General features: G+C 52.8%; 7 protein-coding genes across 7 annotated transcripts; 4 read left to right on the top strand and 3 right to left on the bottom strand.

Moving 5' to 3' along the window:
• Positions 1–661: 661 nt before the first annotated feature.
• On the bottom strand, positions 662–3148 carry BKA58DRAFT_472251 (uncharacterized protein). Its single transcript, XM_046175270.1, has 2 exons — positions 2377–3148; positions 662–2322 (listed from the first exon to the last, which is right to left on the bottom strand). The coding sequence occupies exons 1-2, from the start codon at positions 3124–3126 to the stop codon at positions 847–849; spliced, it is 2226 nt and encodes a 741-aa protein (XP_046022051.1). The 5' UTR covers positions 3127–3148; the 3' UTR covers positions 662–846.
• A 1002-nt stretch (positions 3149–4150) lies between these two features.
• On the top strand, positions 4151–6344 carry BKA58DRAFT_423552 (WD40-repeat-containing domain protein; the record flags this gene model as incomplete). The annotated part of the gene is made up of 3 exons (XM_046172868.1): positions 4151–4263; positions 4316–6044; positions 6113–6344. Exons 1-3 carry the CDS (start codon positions 4230–4232, stop codon positions 6342–6344), a joined length of 1995 nt encoding a protein of 664 aa, XP_046022050.1. The 5' UTR covers positions 4151–4229.
• A 3316-nt stretch (positions 6345–9660) lies between these two features.
• Positions 9661–10719, top strand: BKA58DRAFT_239194 (uncharacterized protein). The gene has a single exon (XM_046166634.1). The coding sequence runs from the start codon at positions 9886–9888 to the stop codon at positions 10567–10569; it is 684 nt and encodes a 227-aa protein (XP_046022049.1). The 5' UTR covers positions 9661–9885; the 3' UTR covers positions 10570–10719.
• Positions 10720–12586: 1867 nt separating this feature from the next.
• BKA58DRAFT_413901 (large-conductance mechanosensitive channel) lies at positions 12587–14123 on the top strand (the record flags this gene model as incomplete). Its single annotated transcript, XM_046172453.1, has 4 exons — positions 12587–12726; positions 12785–13128; positions 13553–13655; positions 14021–14123. The coding sequence occupies 4 exons, from the start codon at positions 12587–12589 to the stop codon at positions 14121–14123; spliced, it is 690 nt and encodes a 229-aa protein (XP_046022048.1).
• A 732-nt stretch (positions 14124–14855) lies between these two features.
• Positions 14856–16923, bottom strand: BKA58DRAFT_367135 (Alpha/Beta hydrolase protein). The gene is made up of 2 exons (XM_046168904.1): positions 16695–16923; positions 14856–16626 (listed from the first exon to the last, which is right to left on the bottom strand). Exons 1-2 carry the CDS (start codon positions 16775–16777, stop codon positions 15012–15014), a joined length of 1698 nt encoding a protein of 565 aa, XP_046022047.1. The 5' UTR covers positions 16778–16923; the 3' UTR covers positions 14856–15011.
• BKA58DRAFT_391394 (uncharacterized protein) lies at positions 16924–18632 on the bottom strand. The gene is made up of 4 exons (XM_046170914.1): positions 18304–18632; positions 18135–18243; positions 17611–18084; positions 16924–17560 (listed from the first exon to the last, which is right to left on the bottom strand). The coding sequence occupies exons 1-4, from the start codon at positions 18448–18450 to the stop codon at positions 17202–17204; spliced, it is 1089 nt and encodes a 362-aa protein (XP_046022046.1). The 5' UTR covers positions 18451–18632; the 3' UTR covers positions 16924–17201.
• A 69-nt stretch (positions 18633–18701) lies between these two features.
• Positions 18702–22714, top strand: BKA58DRAFT_431637 (Intradiol ring-cleavage dioxygenase). The gene is made up of 6 exons (XM_046173103.1): positions 18702–19296; positions 19349–19716; positions 19766–20032; positions 20355–20984; positions 21341–21852; positions 21924–22714. Exons 1-6 carry the CDS (start codon positions 19010–19012, stop codon positions 22614–22616), a joined length of 2757 nt encoding a protein of 918 aa, XP_046022045.1. The 5' UTR covers positions 18702–19009; the 3' UTR covers positions 22617–22714.
• The last annotated feature ends 93 nt before the right edge of the window (positions 22715–22807 follow it).

Here is a 22807-nt window from a genome sequence, read left to right as displayed (position 1 = left end):
CGCGGCTCTGCGACTCTTTACCGCTATCTCGTAAACATCGCCTTTTCTTTCTTTCTCAATGTTTAGAAACACTAACTGATACAAGCTCTGTCGCGCTGAACTCAGCCGCGAATTTCAAACCCAAGGGCAGGTTGCTAGGCTGCCTCATAGCCATGGGGGCCGCTGGCCGGTCAGCCTCGCTGGCGGCCTGAACCCACAAGTTCGGGGAAGCGGCCCCATGCGTCGACACGCCTACTACTTGAGTCAAGCAATTTCGCAAGAACTTGCTGTGAGTACCGACGGTTGCCACGTCTTCCTCACTCAGACAATGCATCTTTTGTTGGTGTCCAAAATAACTATCGCAGCGAGCCGATCTTGAGTAGCCATTGGTAGCGGTCAACCCCAACACCTGACAATTCACATGTTGTGGATCACGCCTACCCAGGTAGTCTTTCTAATCGTACATATGGCATAGTCCACAAGGTTCAAATACTCACGACTATACACTGTAAGACTGAAAGTCGACTATGATATACGCAATCCCTGCCGGCAAGCCCAGACGCTCATTTTCTTCACCACGCTGGTGAACGTTTTGAGCGGTATCTACTATTACTTCCATTCTCGATTTGAAGAAGAACGCTTTACTCATAAGAAAAAATTCCAAGTAACATAAAGCAATTATGCCTCAATCTCTCGATCACTAGTGCAGATTGTATCTCCAACGATGAATCCAAGCTCTTGGTCCCCAGGCTACCTGGCAATGGCACATCAGCTTCTACAAACTCGGACAAACCACCGTTAATGACCAGTGCATCTAGCCATCGACTAAGTTATCGCGTTAATCTCAACACGAGCAGAAACTCCGGGTCACAAATACTTCTTCCCGATCTGAACCGTCTGTCCATCCTCATGGTGTTGATCCACAAAACACAATTCCAGGTGTTCACCACCTATCTCCCGGATCTTGACCACACCCCTCCACGTCTCGGAACACTCCACCCCCGCACTCGTCCCATGCAATCTCGTGGTCGGCGTTGTGTTCATTGCCAACGCCACAAGCCCCGCCACATCTTCCCAGCACTCGCCCCCATAATACCGACCCGTAATCCCGGCATAGCTGAGTACTGATACATGGACCAGCACTGAAAGTGCGAATAGAAGTAATACGGCCATGGCTGCCCAAAGTGCGGTGTTCCAGAGTCCGTATCCATATCCATACGAATCGAGTTTGATACGGACCGAGTAGAAATCGGGGACATACCGACCTGGACCCCATTTGACATCACTGTTTGGCCCAAGATAGTTTTCCAGTACCGTTACCACGTCGGACTCAGTGGTGGTATTTTTTTTGAGCAGGGAGTACACCTCTGACGAGTTTCGCGCTATGCCGTCCGTAAGCACGACGCCTAGTAGCATGGCTATTGCCTCCTCGATCGCGCCGCCCGCGTCCTTCGATGTGACATTTGGCGCTGAAAACGCCGTCGTCTCGCCATTGTCTAGTTCGCGGCTGTCGATAGCAGTATTAAGGAACATAGCCATGCCTGTAATGTTAAGAGAGGGGTTGTCGGTCAGCCGCCTAGTTTGGTTTCCGTTGAGGAAAGCGGCCCAGTCGAGCTGCAGATCGAGCGGCTTATCCGAAAGTGCATACCTTGTAATAAGCGATTCGCCGTATTGCCAATCAGTTTCGGAAAGTGTATCGGAAAGTGTATCAGACACATTGCTGGAGACGGTGGTTGAGTTCGCGGGCTGATAGTACGCGTCGCTGGCTGCCCAGCGTGCATCGATCGAGCAGGCCACAATGGCCGAAGATCGGTATCCGTCTGTCGAGGAGTTTGATGCTACAATGGGTACGATTGCCAACGCAAGCAGTGATGTAGATGCGTTCATGCCAGATTCCTTGTACCACTCAAATCGTGAGTCCTCATCCGGAAGCCCATCAAAGATCACATCTGAAGCATCCACATATCCAGGTGTTCCGTAGTTTAACCCCACCGGCCTCCATGCCTGTGATATGTCTGGAAACGATATATTCTCCCGATTTGAGTCCCCATGCCAGAAAGACATACTACACTTTACCACTACAACGGGCTGGAGGAGTGGTGTATCCGCCGTGATGCGTAACCGAGGATATGCAATGTCTCCAACACCTCCAGCGTTATTGCGCCTCGCAAAGTTATAAAAACTGCCGAGTGTCCTCGAAGCCTGCTCTGTAATGACGGTGGTGTAGGTTGAGGTGCCGGAACTATCAGAGTCGGTCTTGACGGCAACCTTACGTTGGACGCTACTGAGGAGGTCCGTAAAGAGCAGATCATTGCGCGATTCAGTCCTCGTGAAACTGGCGAACTAGGGAAGGTTAGTCCTCTGTGAACATATCCTGATGGCATTGGAGCTACACACCCATTTGTATATGTCCATGAAACCGGCTGTCGGACAATCTAAATTCGATGGATTGAAGGGATTGATGAGGCAGCCGGTAATTTCAGTCGCATTCAAGCTCATCGAAGCAGTAAAGTTGGTCGGCCAGATTTCAGCTGCGGTTGCGTTATAGAGAATAGTCGAGCTATTGGCCGGAAATGCGCTCTTCATCTCGAACCATCCCAGCGAAGGGATCATCGAGATAGCCGATGATGGTCCCAAAGCAAAGGACAAAATACAGGCGAGAAATATCAAGCCTCCGAATGGGATGTGATGTCTCCAGCCCACCCAAAACGACTTATGCAGTAGCATGCCGGGTGAGTTTGTGAGGTGGGGTGCGCTGACAAGTCCGAATGGAATGCCTGTGCGTCCAACCAGCAGTTTTCGCATGTAGTAAAAGACGATGAAGGAAAGTGAAGATAGCATCAGCAGCTCATGAATCTTGGCGGCGAACTGAAATGCTTTGAGTTCCATGTTTCGCCGCCGCTGCTTCTTGACCTCGAAGTCACTCCAAAAGGTCTTGGTGATGTGCACCCAGAGAAGGGCACCGATGATGGTTAGTGGTGCGGTGTGTACTAGAATCTCGAGCCACGGAAAGTGACTTTTTAAAGCGACTTTGGCCTTTTCGATGGGTTGGTGCCTGCCTTCGTTAATGTGTTGCGTAGGTCCCATAGGGCGCCTGTGAACGTTGGTGCCATCTTTGCAAGCTGACAACGGCTGGTCGATCAACATCGTAGTCTTTTCTGTCTTTATTGTAGACTGAAGTAAGATAGTGAAACAGAAAAGAGGGCGGAGCGCGGGGATTTGCCATGTTTAAGAAGGCTGAAGATAAGGGCTGTCTGTGTTGATGATGACACTTTGTCATGAGAACCCTATCTAGAGGTAGCAGAGAAAGCCACACAAAAGGCACGCGTGATTCAATAGGTTGGGTAAAATAGTAGATACACATCAGATGCGGGGGCCAAGTTTCTCACAAGATAAAGGTTGCGGGCAACAAGGCTGAGGAGCTGATGGTTGCAATCTTCCACGGTCAAGTCATAGTTGGCTTACGCGACGTGAATATCTCAAGAAAGGCTGAACCTCGAAAAGCTCTAGCTTGTTGGCCTGATAAGAGCAAGACCAATAAGAAATGAACGATCTCTCGTTCTCTTGGATGCTTTATATACCAGGATAGGGTTCCCCGAAGGGCAAACAGCGAGAGATAGTTGGACGAAATCCGCCTGTGATAGCGCATTTAAGGTGATGCCTATTTGCAAGGCAAGACTGGCGAAGGAAAAAAATAGCTTACAGCTTGCTAGAAGTGCCGAGCGAAGAAAGTATCTGATGCGGTCCAGATCGCTGGCGCTCAACTGCTGCAGCTTCAAGAGAGGTCCAGGCAAGGCGAATCAGATGAGCATCTGCTGTGGTGTAAACTTCGCATAGTTTGCTCATGTCCAGGGCAGAGGTGGGAGATTGTTATGGTGTTCGTTATCATGAGTTGTGCAGTTGAGTGTTCAATGGGCTTGTTCATGTATCAACCCCTCGAGGCGTCAGATTGTCGCTTTGGCAGATGGATAGGATAAAGGCCACGCACTGCCGTAGCGTATGGATTCCAGTCATGTGAGAGTCTCGTTAAGATTGCCCAGGTGGTGATCCTTGTGTAGATGATTGGGAAAGAGCCAAGGAGGGTGAGGGAGGGGGTCTAGTCCCGAACGGGAATGGTGCAGTTCGGGAGGATGACGCGAGGCCGAGCCTCATCCATGTTCCCCAACGCGAACATCGGCGCATCCACTCGACGCGACGCAGCAGTGCATCCGCTGAGCACGTGCTAATTAGCTCATGCTCATGGATACAGTATGAACGAAGAGGACGACTACGAGAATGGCGCAAGTAAATATACCCACGACGCTCAGACTAGCTGTCAACTGACCGCGCGCGACAGGCTCCGCCGAGGAGGAAGATGAGCAGGAGGAGAATGATGCCATGGATGTAGACGAGGAGGAAGAGGGCGACGATGCAGACGACGGCGATAATGACGACGACGATGCAGAAGGAGACAACGACAACGACGATGAAGACCAGGATCAAGACCAGGACCAGGACGAGCCCGACAGCCCTTCACAGCGACCGCGCAATAGCATATCCAATGGCGGTACAGCTGGACAAGCAGACGGTAATCCATCGGTCACCCTCACATCACCCAGCCCTCGAGCGGCAGCTTCTGGCGTGCTTGGGAACCTGCCTTTCCACCCCAGTGTGCGACAGGAGGCCTTGAATGCGCCCATATACGACATCATACCTACCATCGCCGCACCGCATAGCACCTCGATCAATGCCATTACCGCCACACCAGACATGCGATGGGTCTTCAGCGGAGGCGCAGATGGCTATATACGAAAGTTCAATTGGATAGACACGGCCAACGGGAAGCTTGCCCTGACTGTGGCCCAGCGACATCCTTTCGTCGACTCGGTCACCAAGGCGGGCGTGCTTCTCTCATACTGGGAGAATGAGGACAGCGCCGCAACCGAGAGCTTGTCCCCTGTATACTCACTCGCAGTACACCATCAAGCGCTATGGCTGTTATCGGGTCTGGACTCGGGAGGCATAAACCTGCAGTCGGTGCGCCATCAGGAGGGAACGCGGATACACACACTCAAGAACCACACCTCAGCCGTGTCAGTATTGACATTGTCGCGGGATGAGACGTCGGTATTGAGTGGTAGTTGGGACAAGACTATCAATGACTGGGACTTGAACACTGGTCAGGTCAAGAGGAAATTCGAAACGAGTGGAGGTCAGATATCCGCAATCGAGCAACGCCCGATGTCTACCTTACCTATACCTCAAGATACCGAAACCCTTCCTACCTCGAACGGCACCTTCTCCTCCAACAACTCCACCCGACCCCGAACCAACGGCGCCCTCGCGAACGGCGCCGATGTAAAGCCCGTGATACCCAAAGAAGAGGGCACAGAGGACGCCCAGGGATCTCCAGATGACTCTCTGTTCGGAGACAAGGATCAGGACTCCTTGTTCGGCGACGGCCAGGAGAACAACCTCTCGGCCACTCTTCCCTCGTTCGGTGGTGACGACGACGAAGACGAGTTCTCGCGAGCCATCGCGAACGGCATACAACAAGCGGACGAAGACGCCAATGCTGACATGGACATGATGGACATGGGCGGTCCTGTACAAGCACCTGAGGAGCCAGCTGCGGAACAAGCTAAGGAACCTCCAGCAGCTGCTGAGAACCAACCAGCAGCGAATGGAACTACAGATGCGCAGCTCAATGGCACTTCCAACGGCCTGCCCCATGCAGAGGATCTCGAACAGTCCACGACTACTTCCGCAAACCAGACCGAGCAGCCAGCTTCCTCTGAAACGACCTTCATGGACGCGTCAATGGACGGCACATTACGTATCTGGGACCGCCGGCAACCGAACCCCGTCGCACGCATAACCCCCTCGCGAAACACACCACCATGGTGCATGAACGCATGCTGGTCACCAGACGGCAACTTCATCTACGCTGGTCGGCGAAACGGCACAGTTGATGAGTATAGCCTACACAAGAGTCTACGAGAGCCGCGACGCACATTCCGGTTCCCCAGCGTCAGTGGTGCAGTGAGCGCAGTTCGGGCTATGCCCAATGGGCGACATCTCATTTGGTAAGCTCACCTCCCCCTCACACGCGCACACATACATACGTGACGTGAGACAAGCTAACATGTACCAGCGCATCATACGACATCCTCCGCCTCTACGACCTTGCCCACAACGATGCGGGACCGAAAGCCGGCGCGGCCGCCACACCCTTCTTCATCGTCCCCGGGCACCGCACCGGCGTCATATCGCAACTATACCTCGACCCGACGTGCAACTTCATGATCTCCACGGGCGGAAATCGGGGCTGGGAGGGAGCATCAACAGAGGTGATGCTTGGATATGAGATTGGCATCGGATCTTAGCATGTACTATACCCATTGATCGCGGCGTTTGGGACGGCGTTTCTTGAACGAGGGGGTCTGCGTGCACTTTTGTGATTGGGTACGAAGAGCAAAGAATAAAGAGACAAGAGTTTTAACGCGACGATCGTGAGTGTAACGCGTGTGCTAGGTGACGTAGCTGGGGTAATGGGCATGGGCATACGCAAGTGCTGATGTTGAGATGTTGCGACGAAGCGTTTAGGTTGAAGCTTATTCTTCTTTTCTTTTTCCTTCTCTCCTCTGCTTGTTGCAGCCCTCACGTTTGTTCTGCCATTGCAGCTGATTGACTACTTGCAGGCTCGGCATTCCCGCACCATGTCGATAGTGTCACGCGGAACACGCGTCCACCTTAATTTTTTTTCTGTGTGGGAGGAGCGGGGTAATTTTGATGAAGTCTTTCCCAGAAGCGCTTACTATCGCTTTGACCCGCGGAGAGGAGTATACCCAAACATAGACAGTAAAGGAGATGACGTAGTCGGTGAGAGCCTCGTTGTACCAAGGACATGCGTTGGGCGCGAGGATAGGGGCAACCAGTACGCGCGCGCATCTCAACTAGATTTCGGATCGAGAGGGGCGATTAGTCGGATCAGAGTCCGTGGTGTTGCAGAATTCGAAGAGACGGCGGGGCTCATCTCAACCATGCACCCCACAGACAGGATCCCTGGCACCGGCGTCGGCATCCAGTCAAGGCGACTGGAAATCTGTCAGCGCTGGTATATATGCCGGCATTCAACACTATGTAAGTCGCTATCGGCACGGTGTGTCGGCGTTTGGTGCAGGAACACCAGCGGTGAGCGCCTCGTATGTACGAACGGAGACGGAATCGAAACGAGATAGGCGGCCAATGATCATCTCTTTCGAACTTTTCTTCGCCTCGCCGAAACTCGAGCCCGTAACTGTAGGCGCGCGTCATAAAAAGTCCGAAGTGGACCGATGCTGGTCCGATATGTGTTTCAAGAAACCTGGAACAAAAGCGTCCGAGTTGTTGTAGACCCACAGGTATGGTGTTTCTTCCTTGGTACAAATGCAGGTTGACGGTTTGGGGAATCCCTGCTGGGGATTTTGTACGCTAGCGAGCCACTCTAGCTCCCGGGCGCTCGCGCCTCGTAGATCGTATCGCGGAAGGCATGGCGGAAAGGGCGGTGTAGGGCGGTGAAAGGCTTTGGGAGATGCATCGTGGAGGACGTTGAGGGACGGACTCTGCGAGGAGGTAGACGTCGGTTGTGAAGAAATCTAGTCTTGCTGGGGTCGTCCCAGCGGTGAGTGGTAGATCGCAGTACGCGTGCCACTGCATCGGTCGATTTGTGTAGACTAAGGACCCAATGATTTGAATGGAAAAAAACAAATTGTGTAGAGAGCGCTACTGGGGGCATGCTGCGTTGTAGTCCACCAGATGTGGTAAGACGTGATGCAGTCAAGGGCGAAATGCTGCGAATAGCAACGCCTCATCTGCGTGGAAGCCAGCATGTCAGGGAAGACCACGCGCTTCGAAGGAAGACGATGAGCTTCTATTCGTAGACGTGATTTGGTTCGCATTAGATGAGATACTGTAGAACCGTCCAATCCCCTGTCGAATGCCGTTCATTATTGGCGTAAGCGACATGTAGTAGCATCTGGAAAGAGGAGCCGAGATTGTCACATCTGGTCCTAGTCACCCAACAAGGTAGTGTTCTTGAGTACTCAGCCGCGACAGACTCGTGCACGCCGAACATCATTCGCAACACGAACAGCCATGAGGCGCTCCAAAACTCGTTTCGATAGCTGAACGTGAGCTCCCAAGACTTCGCCTGCTAGCATTAGCGAGCAGGACGCGTTGAAATTCAAGAATTCAGGCGACTCCGACTCGTCAGGCGGCATCAGGGTTCAGGTGACACTGCCGTGGGTGAGATAGAGTTCTTAGTCAGATATTGAGGCGCAAGCCCAAATTGGCGCCCGGGAACCGCGTTACCCACGTCTACAGCATCCGACTATCGTCGACGTTGACCGCAACGTCAGAAAACGGTGACTGTAACATTACAAAGCCCAACAGGAGGGTCGTGTGTATGCACACTACGTCATTCCATCTTTTGTAGAGCCCAAGCGAAATCGGGCCGTATCGCGGTTGTAAGGAGGAATCTGGGAAAACAGTAGAAATCTCAAAATACTGGAGAACTGGATAGTGGAGCCGAGAGGTGATGCCGCGTTATCCCAGGCTGTCGAATGATACGGGTAATACTCCGTGTAGGCAGACCACCGTGCCAGGCTTCAATAGTGGAAATTGTCACGGTGATCCAAAGTTAATGTAGTTTGTCAGTGTGGTGTATTGGAGCCGCATCAGCTGAATCATCCACGGAGCTGAAACCCTATCCATGACCTTTCCGTGAAACATTTCTGGAGGAACGCCACCGGGTTCGGTGTAGTCGACCGTCGGCTGCAGGCACAGAACAAAGGTTCACGCAAGCAGCCTCGTCATGCTCACGACGAGCGTGGTAGGGCGGATGTAGCGGGACTCTAAGCAGTTCAGTCATGGCCTCTCAGCGACGCAAGCGAGCGGCGTGTGAGCAGAAGAGGGTGTATGATGGACCAAAAGAGGCAAGCCTGGAATGAGGCTGAGTGGGAATGGAGAGGTTGTGATGGTATGCTGGTGTGATCTGCCCCGCCGCTAGCGCTGTATCGTGACTACGTAGTGTCTTCGGGCCTTTGGCTCCACCCTTCACGCCTAGTGTCGCCATTCCTCTTCACGGCTCGCTGCAATTTGCACGATCGCGCTGTTCAGTCTCTGGCCATAGTTTGATGTCTAGCGGCACTCCATCGATCGTCAGTCCTGCATTAACGGCCGTCGAGTCCGCAACACCTAGTGGCCAATGCGCGCGTGCAGCCTGCAGGTCATCCTACACCGAGATGGTGTGCCGCCAACCATCTCATGTGGCCCGCCCGCCATCACTCTGCCTGTCACCCATTCCTTTGCGCCCTGGGATCCTTACCTCTTCTGCTCACGCTGCACTAAGCTTCTCATCCACACCGCACGCTAATGCGCATGCACTGCACATGCAGGGCACCTCTTCCGGCTGCTTCGCTCGCCTGTCAACATAAGTACCCAAGGAATCCTCCAGAATATGCATCCCGTACCCAGACATCTCGCGGAGGATAAACCACGGTTCCTACTAACTGTCGCTTCTTGACTTGCCCTCTCCCAGGCAAACACTCTCCAGGCAACACTCCCATTGTCTCATCTTCGCCCACTCTCCCACGCCGCCCACTCGTGACTTCCTCAGAGGCCTACGCCAAAGTCACGCATATATAGCTTGCGTGCGCCGCTCACCACTGGCGAACCTACTACCAAAATCTCCTACCAGCACCACTTGTGAACTCTCTTCACCGAGCGTTCGCGAGCTGTTGTTTCAGGAAGGACCGGCCAGGAGCCGGGGGAACGAACACCATTCTCGGTCACATCGCCTTTGTCAAGGTTGAATCAAGCGCTAAGCCATCACTACCTGTTCGACGTTCATCGCTCCTCCGAAAATTCAAGGACTTCCTCTTAATAATGCCTTCCTATCTACGAAGCACCCCTCGCGCCTACTCCTTCCCACCATGGGTCGAGAATGGCAACGACGACACTAATGAAAACGATCTTCCGGACATCGACGAAGACCCCTTCTCGCACTTCATCTCACCACCCATCACCGAGGCTGACGACCCGTACGAGCTGTCCCTGAGCGCAGGCATTGACGTCCAGGAAGGACCGCGCACCACAAAGTCTTCCAAGTTCAAGTCCAACCTCGCCAACAAATGGACCCGATATGTCAAGCACAACCACAGCCAGCTCCACACCCAGTATCACGCACCTACCATCTACGAAGAGGACGAGGAGGAGTCTTTCATGGGGCTGGACGACGACCGATTGAACGACACGCCACACGTCGTGTCTCAGCTCAGCCCTCCACGGATCAGAATCACTGAACCATCACGAGGTCGCGCACAAGACCTTGCCACTCGCAAACAGCAAAACCGTCGCCGGTACTCGCGCACACTATCTGGTCATCGCCACTCATGGAGGGAACCCAGCCCGGACCTGTTCACTGTAGACGAATCTGAAGAGGAGGATGTTCCTGCGCTACGTCGCGCAAAAACTAGGAAGCCCAAGGACGGCGCGGAACGCCGGAGGTCATCGACCCGATCAAAATCGAGAGCACGAGTCGACTCGGTAACGGGGGAGTCGATCTTGTAGCACGGTAGCATGGCAGCACGGCGGGGTAGAGAAAAGGATGCATCATGGGGAAGGGGTTGGATACACAGCATTGCACGGCGTTGGTGGCTTTTTGACTTTACACACAGCATTGGGAGGCGTTTCCGGTATACCACGGGCTTGCATTTTTATGGTTACACGCATTGGGCGGTGTTTTACTGAGCATTTACACATACTGTACTGCATTGCGCGCCGCGGCAGCATGATAGCGATCGAACAAACAAATTCCACTTCATAATATCTTCAAGCTTCATCCCCTCCTTCGCACTTCGCTCGGTGATATGCCTATGACGACCTCATCAAACGCAACGGGCCAACCCCTTCCATCGTCAACGTCCGTCGGCCGTACACTGAGTCGAGCACACGCAACCATCCCCCACCCGAAAACGCAACTACTGCAGACTAAGAGACAAGCGTGCAGTACCGTGACCTCACGCCGCATAACCCACGATAGCGAAAAACCACCAACAGCGCCCAAATTACCCCTCCACCCGCCAAACAGCGAACATCCCTCTTTCGCGCGCTTACCGCTCCAACCCTAAACCAACCGAAAAACCTCCGCGGCGACTGTCACAGCAAGAATAATCGGGTCTCCCGGCACCACCGCTACAGAGGCGAAGATGATCTTATCTTGCCGGCCAACTCAATTTTTTTTCTTCCTCGTCTTCCGTTCAGCCTCACGATTGCCTGCAGCAGACCAAGTCGTGATTTTCGTCTGCTATTACTCCAACAAGGACTAGCCATACGCGCTTTGTTCTGTATCTTGCATGCAGCCTCGTGCACTGCGCATGTTGCATGAGAAAAGTGTGCCCAAGAAACATTTACCGGCATATATCCAGCCAGCTTCACCAACCACGTTTTCGGATTTCTTACCCCTCACTTCGTCCATTCACGAAGCGCAGCGTGCCGACATTATCGCAGAAAAAGGGTATTTTGCACTGCGCATCTTTTTGGGTGTACTTTACGCGAGGAGATCTACACATGTACACTGCTTACCTTTCCTAAAGTTGCCATAACATGACCTGACCTAACCTGACCACTTGTCATGTCCACGCTTTCCCATCCGCTTCTGATGGGCAAGACCCTGCGTTTTGGGAGGATTTACCCTTTTGACCCTTACAGATAGGACGACGATCTTACTATGGCGTGCCGCAAAGGGTCACGGGGCGCGAGGTAAGCGGCGGAGGGCTTTGATCCGGGGTCGGCATAGTTGACGATGGTACTGAATCATGAGGCTGCCTGGCGTGATTGTGATTGCGACAGGCGGGGTCCTAAATCTTTTTTGGTAGTTTCTCGTTACGACGGTGGGGTGGGGTGTGGGTTGGGCATGTGGCCTGTCTTCGGGAGGAGAGTGGCTTCTTGTGTAGAAGGGCCGACTCTGCGGGGTCGGCATTTGCAGACCCGTGAAGTGGATTGGTGGCTGGATAAGATAAATGTGAGGTTGGGTGGGTTGACGAGGCACACATGTTCACGATCGAGATCGTAGGATTTGGTGTTCGCCGTGTGCATGGCATGATGCGCAAGATATCGTCATGTCGAAGGATCTGGATATGTCGTGCGCAGCGCTGCAGCCGCCTGGCTTCTGGGACGCAGGGCAATGATAATAAGGAAGGCCGATCTATCTGGCGTCTCGCTAAGTGGACCACAGCCTGGGGAAGCTTACGCGTGGAGTAGACTGACTTTCGGGAGGCGTTGGAGTGGAGATGATCATATCGCCACGTACTACCAACGAAGGGTGAATGTTCATGGCAGTCAAATGTTGCTCGAAATACGCGATGGCAATCGTATGCTCCAAACATGGCAATGTTACAGTAGGCGTACTCGTACAAGCGATCCTCATGCGCATGATTAGTGCAGATCTTCCAAGGTTACGCGCACTACGCGTCGCTCGGAATGACGTCGTCACCTGAGACGCGACTCCAGCTTTGACCACCCATGCACCACATCCTTACACATCGCGACACCCTGCCCTACCATCTCAACACCCTATAGTACCACCATGCCGCGTTTAGATGAAGATACACAACAAACCCTGCGCGATGCAGAACAAGGAATCAGACGGCGAACAGCCAGTGCCTGGGACAGCTTCAGCAACTTCGCCCTACGCGACAACGTGCTCGAAGTAGCCGTCGGACTGATGTATGCCACTTCCATTAACAATACATACGTACATACACCATGCTGACCCACAAATCAGCCTCGCAGCCTCCTTCACTGCCGTCGCAAACTCCCTTGTCTCCTCCATCATCCTCCCCGTAATCTCGCTCCTACCCTTCCTCTCCCGCAACCTCGACGCCAAATTCGCGATCCTACAATCCGGACCCAACTACAACACCACCATCTCCAACGGCTACAACACCCCTAAGCAGGCTGTTGACGATGGCGCCGTGGTGCTAGCGTATGGCGAGTTCTTGGACAAGATAGTCAGGTTTTTGGTTGTTGCGTTGGCGCTTTGGGTGATGGCGCTGGCGTATTCGAGGGGCAGTGGGGATAATATTGTCAAGAAGCAGGTGAAATGTCGCTTCTGCAGGAAGTATATTAGTGAGAAGGCGAAGAGGTGTGTGAATTGTACGAGCTGGTTGGACGGAAGGGAGGATAGAGGGTAGGATGTAGTTTGGAAGGTAAGTGTTTATATTAATACGGCAATAATGGTATCTCAGTGCGCTACCAGAGGTTGGTATCTTTCTCCTCCTCGGGTTCGAAAGCACAACATCTCCATACCGCATTCTCGAGATGGTCTTCCCTACAATCAAGTCCCCGATTGTCCCGCCGCGTAATTATGCCACGAAAGTGACATGGACCATCTGGTAGGCCCAATTCTTCTTGGCAGTACATCAAATTAAGACTCTTGAGTGATCTATACCGTTCAGATTCATACTGATGAAATATCGAGTACGTGCCCCAATCTAGCTCAATACCAGAAAACCCCCCTTGCGATGACACGACGTTACCATGGGCTTCAAAGCGAAGTCCACTTTCAATTTCGCTTACTTGAATAGGCTTGATATGGGCGCACGCAAGACCCTCCGTTTCGCTATTGACGTAGGCGCCGAAGAAGTGATGGGGCAGTCCGAGGAGCTTCTCTGCCCAGCCCTCATCTTGGCCTTCTTCGTTGAGACGCATTGTGAGATAATGGAGATGTCGTTTCCCCGAGCTGCTCTTGAAGCCGAGCGGCGCTATAGTCAGATGTGTCGATATCTTGTCTGGGTTGTCGATAAATAGGCGCTCCAACCTGATTGGCATGCCGTGGAAAGAGATAAGCACAGTGAATGGTGCCAACTCTTCTCGATCCGCATCATCAAGCTTCATAGTGATATACAGGGACTGCTCTTCCCTATCTCCATGTATACCGCACGGTGCTATAGTGAGATAGGTCGCCTTCTTTACTGGGTCATCAATGAATAGACGTACAACTCGAATCGGCACTTCATAGAAAGATAAGTGTATCGGGTACGTGTACGTATCCCAACTTCCCCCCTGTTCCACAACCGTCACCTCAGGTCACAACGCAGAGAGGGGCTCTGCATCGAGAGTGACTTCCGGTTTGTCTTTCGCCCATTGCGACGCCTTGTGAGGCGACTCCATCTCGAAAAAGTTGTCGAACGGCGTCATTTTAGACGAGATGTACACTTGTAAATGGAGATTAAGACGCTGGGGAACATGGCGATCTCATACACCGATCCGCGGATGGTTCACCTTTTGAACCCTCGCTCGGCGAGTCCATCAGCAATGTACGGGAAAAGGCAATCTGCAACCAGGCAGAATTAAGGGAGCGCAGGGTGGTGACAAGGTCAGGACGACTTCCTAGATCGAACTTCTCACCAAGGATGAAAAGAGGGAAGTCTTCGCCGCGGTCTTGATGGTCGTAGGCTGGCTCGTGAATGGTTTTGCCATTTCATTTGGAGAAGTTGAATACGTAACGTGCCTTGTAGTAAGAGTGCAGACGACGGTTTTCGGGTGTGGGTTTAAAGAAGTATGGCTCAGTAAGGGCAGGAAAACGCTTCTTGTATGGTGCCGTTTGTTTGCCGATACGGCCGTTTTGGACCCGGTTCGACATTGCAGTGTCGATTATTTTCGTGGGTTGCGGCTTCCAATCGATGTTTCGGAGTACAGGAAAGTGATCAAAACCCCATAGTACTCACGGCGCGACTATGCTGCTGCTTGAGTAATGGAGATCGGGATCAGAGGGAGATGAAGTGAGAAGGACATATGACTAGGAAGAAGTAAAAAAGGAAGACGGTGATGAAGGATGGAGATGACGTAGGTGAAGTTCAAGTAGTTTCCTTTCTCAGTAGGTTTATTGAGCTAGACGGTTTACAGTCAGCCCCATTCAAAACAGTCTCAAAGGCGAGAGAGTTAGATAACCTCTGATAGAATGTGTAAATGACGTAGATATCACAATCAACATGTCAAGATACTCACTTCTAACCCTCCATGAACTTCGCAACAAACCGCGCAACCTCCGCCGGCCTCTCCACCATAGGCAAATGGCCAGCGCCCTCCACAACCTTAAGCTCAACCCCACCCCCCAACTTATCCGCCATATTCTCCTTCATAGTCTTAGGCAACACCCCATCCCCGGCACCCACCAAGAACGCGCCCTTCCCCTTATACCCCTCCATCTTATCCCTAATATCATACTGATGCAGCGCCTTGACCGAATCCCTAAACCCAGCCAAACTGTTCGTCTTGACCATATCCTTAACACGTTGAATCTTCTTCGCTAAGTCCGCATCGTCGTAGGACTCTTTGACGAACCAGCGGCGCACAGTCATCTCTGCGAGTTCTTCACCAACAATGGGTTCCCCGGAGGAGGCGGTGAGACCTTCTTTTTCGGCGACAGCGACGCGGTCGTTCCAGGCGTTTGCGTTAGATGGGGGTGCGAAGGCATTGGTGTCGCAGCCTATGAATGCGGTGATGCGGTCCGGGTAGGAGAGGCCTGCATTGAGGGCTGTTGCACCGCCGAGGGAGACGCCGACAATGGAGGCTTGCTTGACGCGCAGGGCGTCGAGGAGGGCGATGACGTCGTCAGTAAGCGTGTGTACTGTGATGGGCGATGTGGAGTTTGAGGGAAGCGTGTTGCGGCCACGGGTGCTGTATCGCAGGATGCGGTACTTGTTGTTTGTAGCTGCTATGAATTCGGCTACGAAGTCGTCCCAGATACCGTAGTCGACTAGGATACTGTTTGAGAGGACGAGCAGAGGCGCATTGGGATCGCTAGAGCCTTCAAGGCGGTACGGGAGTTGCACGCCGTCTTTTGTTGTGACAAAGCTCTCGATTACTGGTCGCTTCTCTGGTGTGGTGTGCGCGGGATGTGTCTTGACCATTCCTTCCGAACTCTCTGCTGGTACAGTGTCTTTACTCGCCAGACTTTGTAGATCGCGCTGTGCAGCTCCAAATGTGTAGTAGAGGTCGTACACTCTCCTCTTCCTGTCTTTTACAACATCTTTGTAGATCTTGTCGCACCACTCCGTTGTAGTAGCAGCCTTGAACTCTGGTCCTCCTAGCCCATTCTGCGGCGCGTACTCATGCAGCGCAAGGTACTCTTTCTCCGTCTTGTGCCCGCTCTCTAGATCTAGATATGATGTTACGAATCTCCTCGTCCTCCTCCAGCCTGGCACCTTTTGCAGAAGAGGTACGTGTTCCTCATCGTACCACTTCTTCAGCTCCTCTTCCTTGTCTGCGCCCTCGTGTAGTGCGAAGCTCACGGCAATCATGACGTTCTTCTCTCCCTCGTTTTCAACTTTCTGCAGGTCCTTGAAGTCTCCACCCTTCCATTCTCCTAGTAGATCGTAGGACCGCCTGTCGACGAAGATCTGTTTCATAGTATCGCGTTCTCGTTGCGACTGCACCGGTGCGCTTCGAAGCTTCGTATACGGTTCCCTGGTGAGCCACTCGAGTTCGTCAAAATCATAGATGGCCATCCATTCTGGCTTATCTTTGGATCCAGACGCGCTCTCGAGGTCGGTGGCGCGATAACGGAAGCCATTGTTGCAAAAGGGAAGGCGAAGGCGATTGGGGCCGTGTTCGTTCTGGTACCTTGGAGGGAAAAGTGTCAGGTGGGATCGTGAGGTAGCAAGAATGCGACTGCGGAGGGGTCAACTTACCAGTCGTGAAACTGTGCCTCAGGCAGGCCCTCTTTGGGCTGCATCGTCACGTACAAGATGCCTGGTGTTGATTTGGCTGCCATTGTATCTGTCGTGTGGGATAGCTGTGAAGTTCAGTGTAAGTGCCGCAAGCAGTGGACAGACGACTGGGTGAGAAAAGAAGGTTGGAAAAGAATTAGATTCGATGATTGCGACTATACTACTCCAATTATCTCGTGCAGGCCATGACGAAGTTGGGGAAAGAAGAGCTCCCCCGATGACATCTGCCGGCTGGCGTTAGTTCGGGCGACGGCGGTACCGCTGCCCCTCATTCTTCCGAGGCTGAACACAGACCCGCCGCTACCACGCGTGTACGCTACGTTTCGGGACGTGGAGGAGTCAGGACCATTACAACATGTAGTACTCGACCACATCAAAGTTCATGCTGGCATACTGAAATTGCTGTGTCGTAATGTCGATCTCTTAATTCTACCCAAGTGCCCTCTATGCGCAAACACGTGTATCGGTCTAATCGTACCAAATAGCATTCATACCAAAGCCCTTCTCACCAATTTCCAACCTCGCAACTCTTGCCAGAAATTCATCCTGCCACCTATATATCTCGACGCCGCCCTTCTCATCATCCGTGAGCGCTAACCACTCATCTGCCCAAGGACACGGCGATACCGCATTCGAATGGCCACCAGAGGTCGGCGTAGGATTGAGGCAGATTTGTCGCTCAATGGCGCCTGAGGGAGCGATCTTGAACGCAGCAATGTAACCGGTTAGGGAGAAGGAGTTGGATCGGGAGGTTGCAAAGAGATAGTTTGAGGATTTGGTGAGGAAGCAGACGTCCGAGCGATACATTGTGGTTGCGTTGGGGATACCTGAAGATGTATTTAGCTTAGAGTTGGAAAGCAATTAAAGGTCGGCCTACCAGGCGGGATCAATGGGTACGTCTTGTGTGTGTAGACTGGCAGCTTGGTCTGCGGATCAATGACATACTCGCACAACCGATTTCCTGCCTCCATCAAGGCGTATAGATAGTTCCCTGACGGATGCATCTCTACCCATCTAGGGTGGTCTTTCGGCGCGGGAGCCTCAGTGAAGCCTACTGTTTCAAGCCTTCCTTCGTCATCTATCTTCTTATGGCACCAGACCCGGTTTGCCCACATATCTGCGCTGTAGAGATAGCTCTCTGAGGGATCGAAGACCATGCCGTGGATTGCTGTCTTGTCGCAGTACTCGAAGTTCTGGATGTTCTCTTTGATATGGCCTTCAGGATTAACCGAGAAGATGTTGCCGTAGCCAGCATAGTCGTAGAACGGGTTGCAGTATACGGCATAAGGAGGCTTTTGGGCGGGGAGAAGGAAGATTGCACGCGTCTTGGTGTCGGCATCATTTGCTTTGGCTGAGAAACTCGTCAGTAACAGCAACCTGCACTGATTTTGTGTCGCTTACGATGTCCGCCCATGGGAAAGCTTCCTGTATGTACAATCTCACTCGGGCTCTTGACTTCGTGTGAGCTCCATTTTTTCATAGAAGCACCATAAATGTTCTTTCTCTTGTGCTGTATTCCTGGTGATCAGCCATTGTTGGTCGCATCGAAGTTGGAGAGTTGCGCGCATACGTCAAAAGCCATCCAGCTTATGGGCTCATCCTCTGGGATCTCCGTCTTCTTCACCAACTCCAGCTTCAATGTTTCATCATCGAATGCGACTGTGATGATCACACCTGGTGGCGTCCAAGTGCCGATCATGAGGTGATGTTTGACCATGATGGTGGTTGCTTCCTTCCACGGGACGTGTCTTTTGTGTCAACAAACAGCCCGCACCAAAAGCTGATACTCTGGGATGTACTCCGAATCCTCCCTCCGCTCTGCGATAATTCAGCCATCGCGTCGCGTCCCTAGACTCCCGGGGTCTGCGCCGAAGGCGGGGCATTAGTGCTGATGACGCTAAATGGCGAGGGAAAAAGGCCGGGTAAGTCTTCTTCCACATCGGCTCCCTTTTAATTCGCCAACCTGCCCAGCGCGAGGCGGGGCAGCCGTCGCGACCTGGCGCAGCCTTCGGCACTGTAGCTCCTCGCGCTCATAGTACGTTTGAAAGCCGGTACAGCATGCCGCCAGACAGCTCTGACAAGGTCTCGCCTGATCCGCGGCTAGAGAGACGGCCATTGTCAACGGTATCGGTTCGGTTGGCGGCGGGTGGTAGAATTCAGGTACTATTTATTAAGCCCATGCCTCCCAGGCATGATGTCTACTTTACACTACTTTCCCTGTACCATTGCTTTGATACCCTCTGTACCTTGATTCACAACATACCTGCAGATCCAAAATGAACCCAAACACACAGACAGCGCCTGAGGTTCAGGAGAATGGCTCGCACCGCTTTGACCCTAACTTCACCGACGCCGTCATCAACGCTATCGGACCAAATGTGCCAGACCGGACGCGTTTTGTCATGGGCAAACTGATCAGGCATCTTCACGACTTCATCCGCGAGGTCGAGCTGACCAACGAGGAGTGGTTTGAGGGTGTGCGATTTGTAAACTCCATTGGCAAGACCACAACAGCCACCAGGAACGAGGCGCATCGCATCTCAGATGTTCTGGGTGTAGAATCGTGAGTTGTCCAAACCCGAATAAGTCCAAAACTGGAGCTAACTTCGACCTAGATTGGTCGACGAGATCGCACACAAGCACATCAACGAGTCTGGCGAGACACCCACCTCCTCCACAATCCTCGGCCCCTTCTGGTCACCACACTCGCCATTCCGCGACCTGGGCGACACCATCATCCGGAACCCGCACCCCGATGGCCAAACGACTCTTATGCACGGTGTAGTCATGGACCTTGACACCAAAAAGGGCATCCCCAACGCCGTCATCGACATCTGGCAAGCGAGCGCAAACGGAAAGTACGACTTCCAGGATCCCGAGAACCAGGAGCCCAACAACCTGCGCGGAAAGTTCACCACAAACGAGAAGGGCGAGTACTGGTACTACTGCTACAAGCCAACAGCGTACTCGCTGCCAACCGATGGTATGTTGTCCTTTGAAGACATTGTATGAGCAAGACTAACATACAACAGGCGCCGCTGGCCAACTCTTCAAGACACTCGACCGCCATCCCTTCCGTCCCGCGCACATCCATCTCATGGTCTCAGCAGAGAACTACAAGCCGCTCATCACACAATTATACCCCCGTGACGATCAGTGGGTCACGAACGACACTGTCTTTGCCGTCAAGGACGATCTGCTGCTAGACTTTGAGCCTAGCAAGGACCCCAAGGCGAAACTCGACTTGACATACAATGTTACGCTTGCACCGGCGGGTAAGAAGACAACTAGATTGGAAGGTATCCCTAGGTTACCAAATGTCTTTGATGAGCAGAGCAGGTTGTAAATAGTTCGTCCTTTGCGGTGTTGGATATGTATATATTTGGTATAGTTGGATCTACGGAAAACTACGCATGAATGAATTCTCGATCGAATGATCTTTCAAAACCCTGATTTACTCACTCTTATCTGAACAACTAGCATAGTTTACCAATGCCATGCCTCGCTATTCCGTATACCGGAAAGCATATTCGAGACAGTCCCTGCATATGCACAAGAATGATATATAGTCTCCGCCTTTCCCTATTTCCCCGTTTCTAATGTCCCTCCGCCCACTGTCAGCAAAACTCGTTCGCTCTCCAACCCGTCCCGTCATACCCACCACCCACCTACGACCCTTCAGCTCTACAACCGTCCTCAAAATGCGCGTTCCCTACGCCCCAAGCACGCCCCCAAATGAAGAAGCCCGCCCAATTTATGAGCGCATCGCCGAGCGACGAAAGCCCCGCCCCCTCATCCCGCTCGACCTCGCCCTTTTACACAACCCCGCCGTAGCAGACGGCTGGAACTCTTTCATCGGAGCAATCCGCACGCAAACCAGCTTACCAGCCAACCTAAAAGAGCTAGCTATAAGTCGCATCGCGGTGCTGAACCACGCAGTCCACGAGTGGGACGTGCATGCCGCTCTGGCGCTGAAAGCAGGTGTTTCCAAACAAGTGCTGCAGACTGTCTTCGACTTACCCGCCACGAAACGCGGGATGGTGGAGAGAGAGGGGCTGTTGGGATTCAGCAAGGAGGAATATGCGGTCATGGTTTATACGGATCAGATGACTGTGGGTGTGCAGGTTGAAGATATGGTTGCGGACATGGTCAAGGGCGTGTTGGAGAATACCATGGTTGTTGAGTTGACGGCGACGGTTGCGGCGTATAATGCTGTGAGCAGATTTTTGGTCGCGCTGGATGTGGGGGAGTGTAACGGGAGGGGCATGAAGCGTGTTGATGAGCTCTGAGTACTTGATAGTGGTGTATGTAGATGTCTGGTGGCAGATGGGAAGGCAGAGCGGAATTACGCCGCTTCCTCCTTCCCCGGACCCTGGTCCTCCGCAATCCATCAGTTAGGAAGGTGCCTCGGTCCATCAGCCGTCGCAAACCGAACTTCCAAGACTGTATTGTCAAACATCTCACCACTTTTCTTAACGATTTCTCTTCAACTTTTCAATTTTCACGTTACATCATAATCAAAATGGCCTCCCTAGCCCCCCGCCTCTTCACACGCAGCATCCGCCAAACACGCGTTCCTCGCGCCGCCATCCTCTCCACCACCACAGCCCGCCACGCATCCACCAAGCACCCCAAAGCCTTCACACCCCCCTCGCAATCCGACCTCGACGAACTCCGTGACTCTGTCCGCGACTTTGCCCAGCGCGAGATCCCCGAAGAGCTCGCGGCTCGCACAGACAAACAGAATGAATTCCCCAACGAAATGTGGCAGAAGTTTGGCGAAGCGGGTTTCCTAGGCATAACCGCGGATGAGGAGTTCGGCGGACTGGCAATGGGCTACCAAGCCCACTGTGTCGTTATGGAGGAGCTATCACGGGCGAGCGGCAGCATAGGACTGAGTTATGCGGCGCACAGCCAGTTGTGTGTCAACCAGTTGATGTTGAACGGGAACGCAGAGCAGAAGAAGAAATACCTACCTGGTTTGATCAGTGGGGAAAAGATCGGGGGGCTGGCTATGAGTGAGCACAGTGCTGGGAGTGATGTTGTTAGTATGAAGAGTACGGCGAAGGAGGTGGATGGTGGGTATTTGCTTAATGGGACCAAGATGTGGATTACAAATGTACGTTCCCTTGCCGTTTCCATGTATGAGGCTGTTAGGGGGAAAGAGATATGCTAACAAGATATCCACAGGGGCCAGACGCACACGTAATAGTCGTCTACGCCAAAACCGAACCCAACGCCGCCTCCAAAGGCATCACAGCCTTCATCCTCGAGACCTCCACCCCCGGTTTCAGCCTCGCGAACAAACTAGACAAACTGGGTATGCGCGGCTCCAACACCGGCGAACTCGTTTTCGAAAACGTCTTCGTCCCCAAGGAAAACGTCCTAGGCGAGATCAACCGCGGCGTCCGCGTCTTGATGGAGGGCCTGGATCTCGAGCGCCTTGTACTCTCAGCGGGGCCGCTGGGTCTCATGCAGGCTTCGCTTGATAACGTCCTTCCTTATACACATCAAAGAAAGCAGTTTGGTACGCCCATTGCGCATAACCAGCTTGTGCAGGGCAAGCTCGCGGATATGTACACGAAATATCGGGCTAGTCAGGCGTTCACATACAGTGTCGCCCGCGCTGTGGATGAGTCGCATGCTAGTCCTGATATCAAGACTCAGGACTGTGCAGGAGCAATTCTGTATGCGGCAGAGAGGGCGAGCGAGGTCGCGGCTGATGCGGTGCAGTTGATGGGTGGCATGGGATACATGAACGAGGTGCCCGTTGGCAGGATACTTAGGGATGCCAAGTTGTATGAGATTGGCGCTGGGACGAGTGAGGTGAGGCGAATGGTTATTGGACGGGCGTTTAACAAGGAGTGGAAGCAGGACATGTGAAATTAGAAGATCAATGAGGTCATGCGTATAAGAGACAAAAGTTAAATACCCGTTATGGAGTGTGTGTAGGAATGAAAAACACGTCCGCCTTCAGATGATAACATGGTATCCGCCAGATGTGACTACAAGTCAAACATGCTATCTTAGATTCGTGTCGTTGTAATCCGCATATAACCTGAATTCTTCATCTT

Source organism: Alternaria rosae (assembly GCF_020736505.1).
Source record: "Alternaria rosae strain MPI-PUGE-AT-0040 chromosome Unknown BKA58scaffold_9, whole genome shotgun sequence".
Taxonomy (NCBI): domain Eukaryota; kingdom Fungi; phylum Ascomycota; class Dothideomycetes; order Pleosporales; family Pleosporaceae; genus Alternaria; species Alternaria rosae.
Note: the sequence above shows the minus strand (reverse complement) of the source record. Positions and strands in the feature narration are given on the sequence as shown.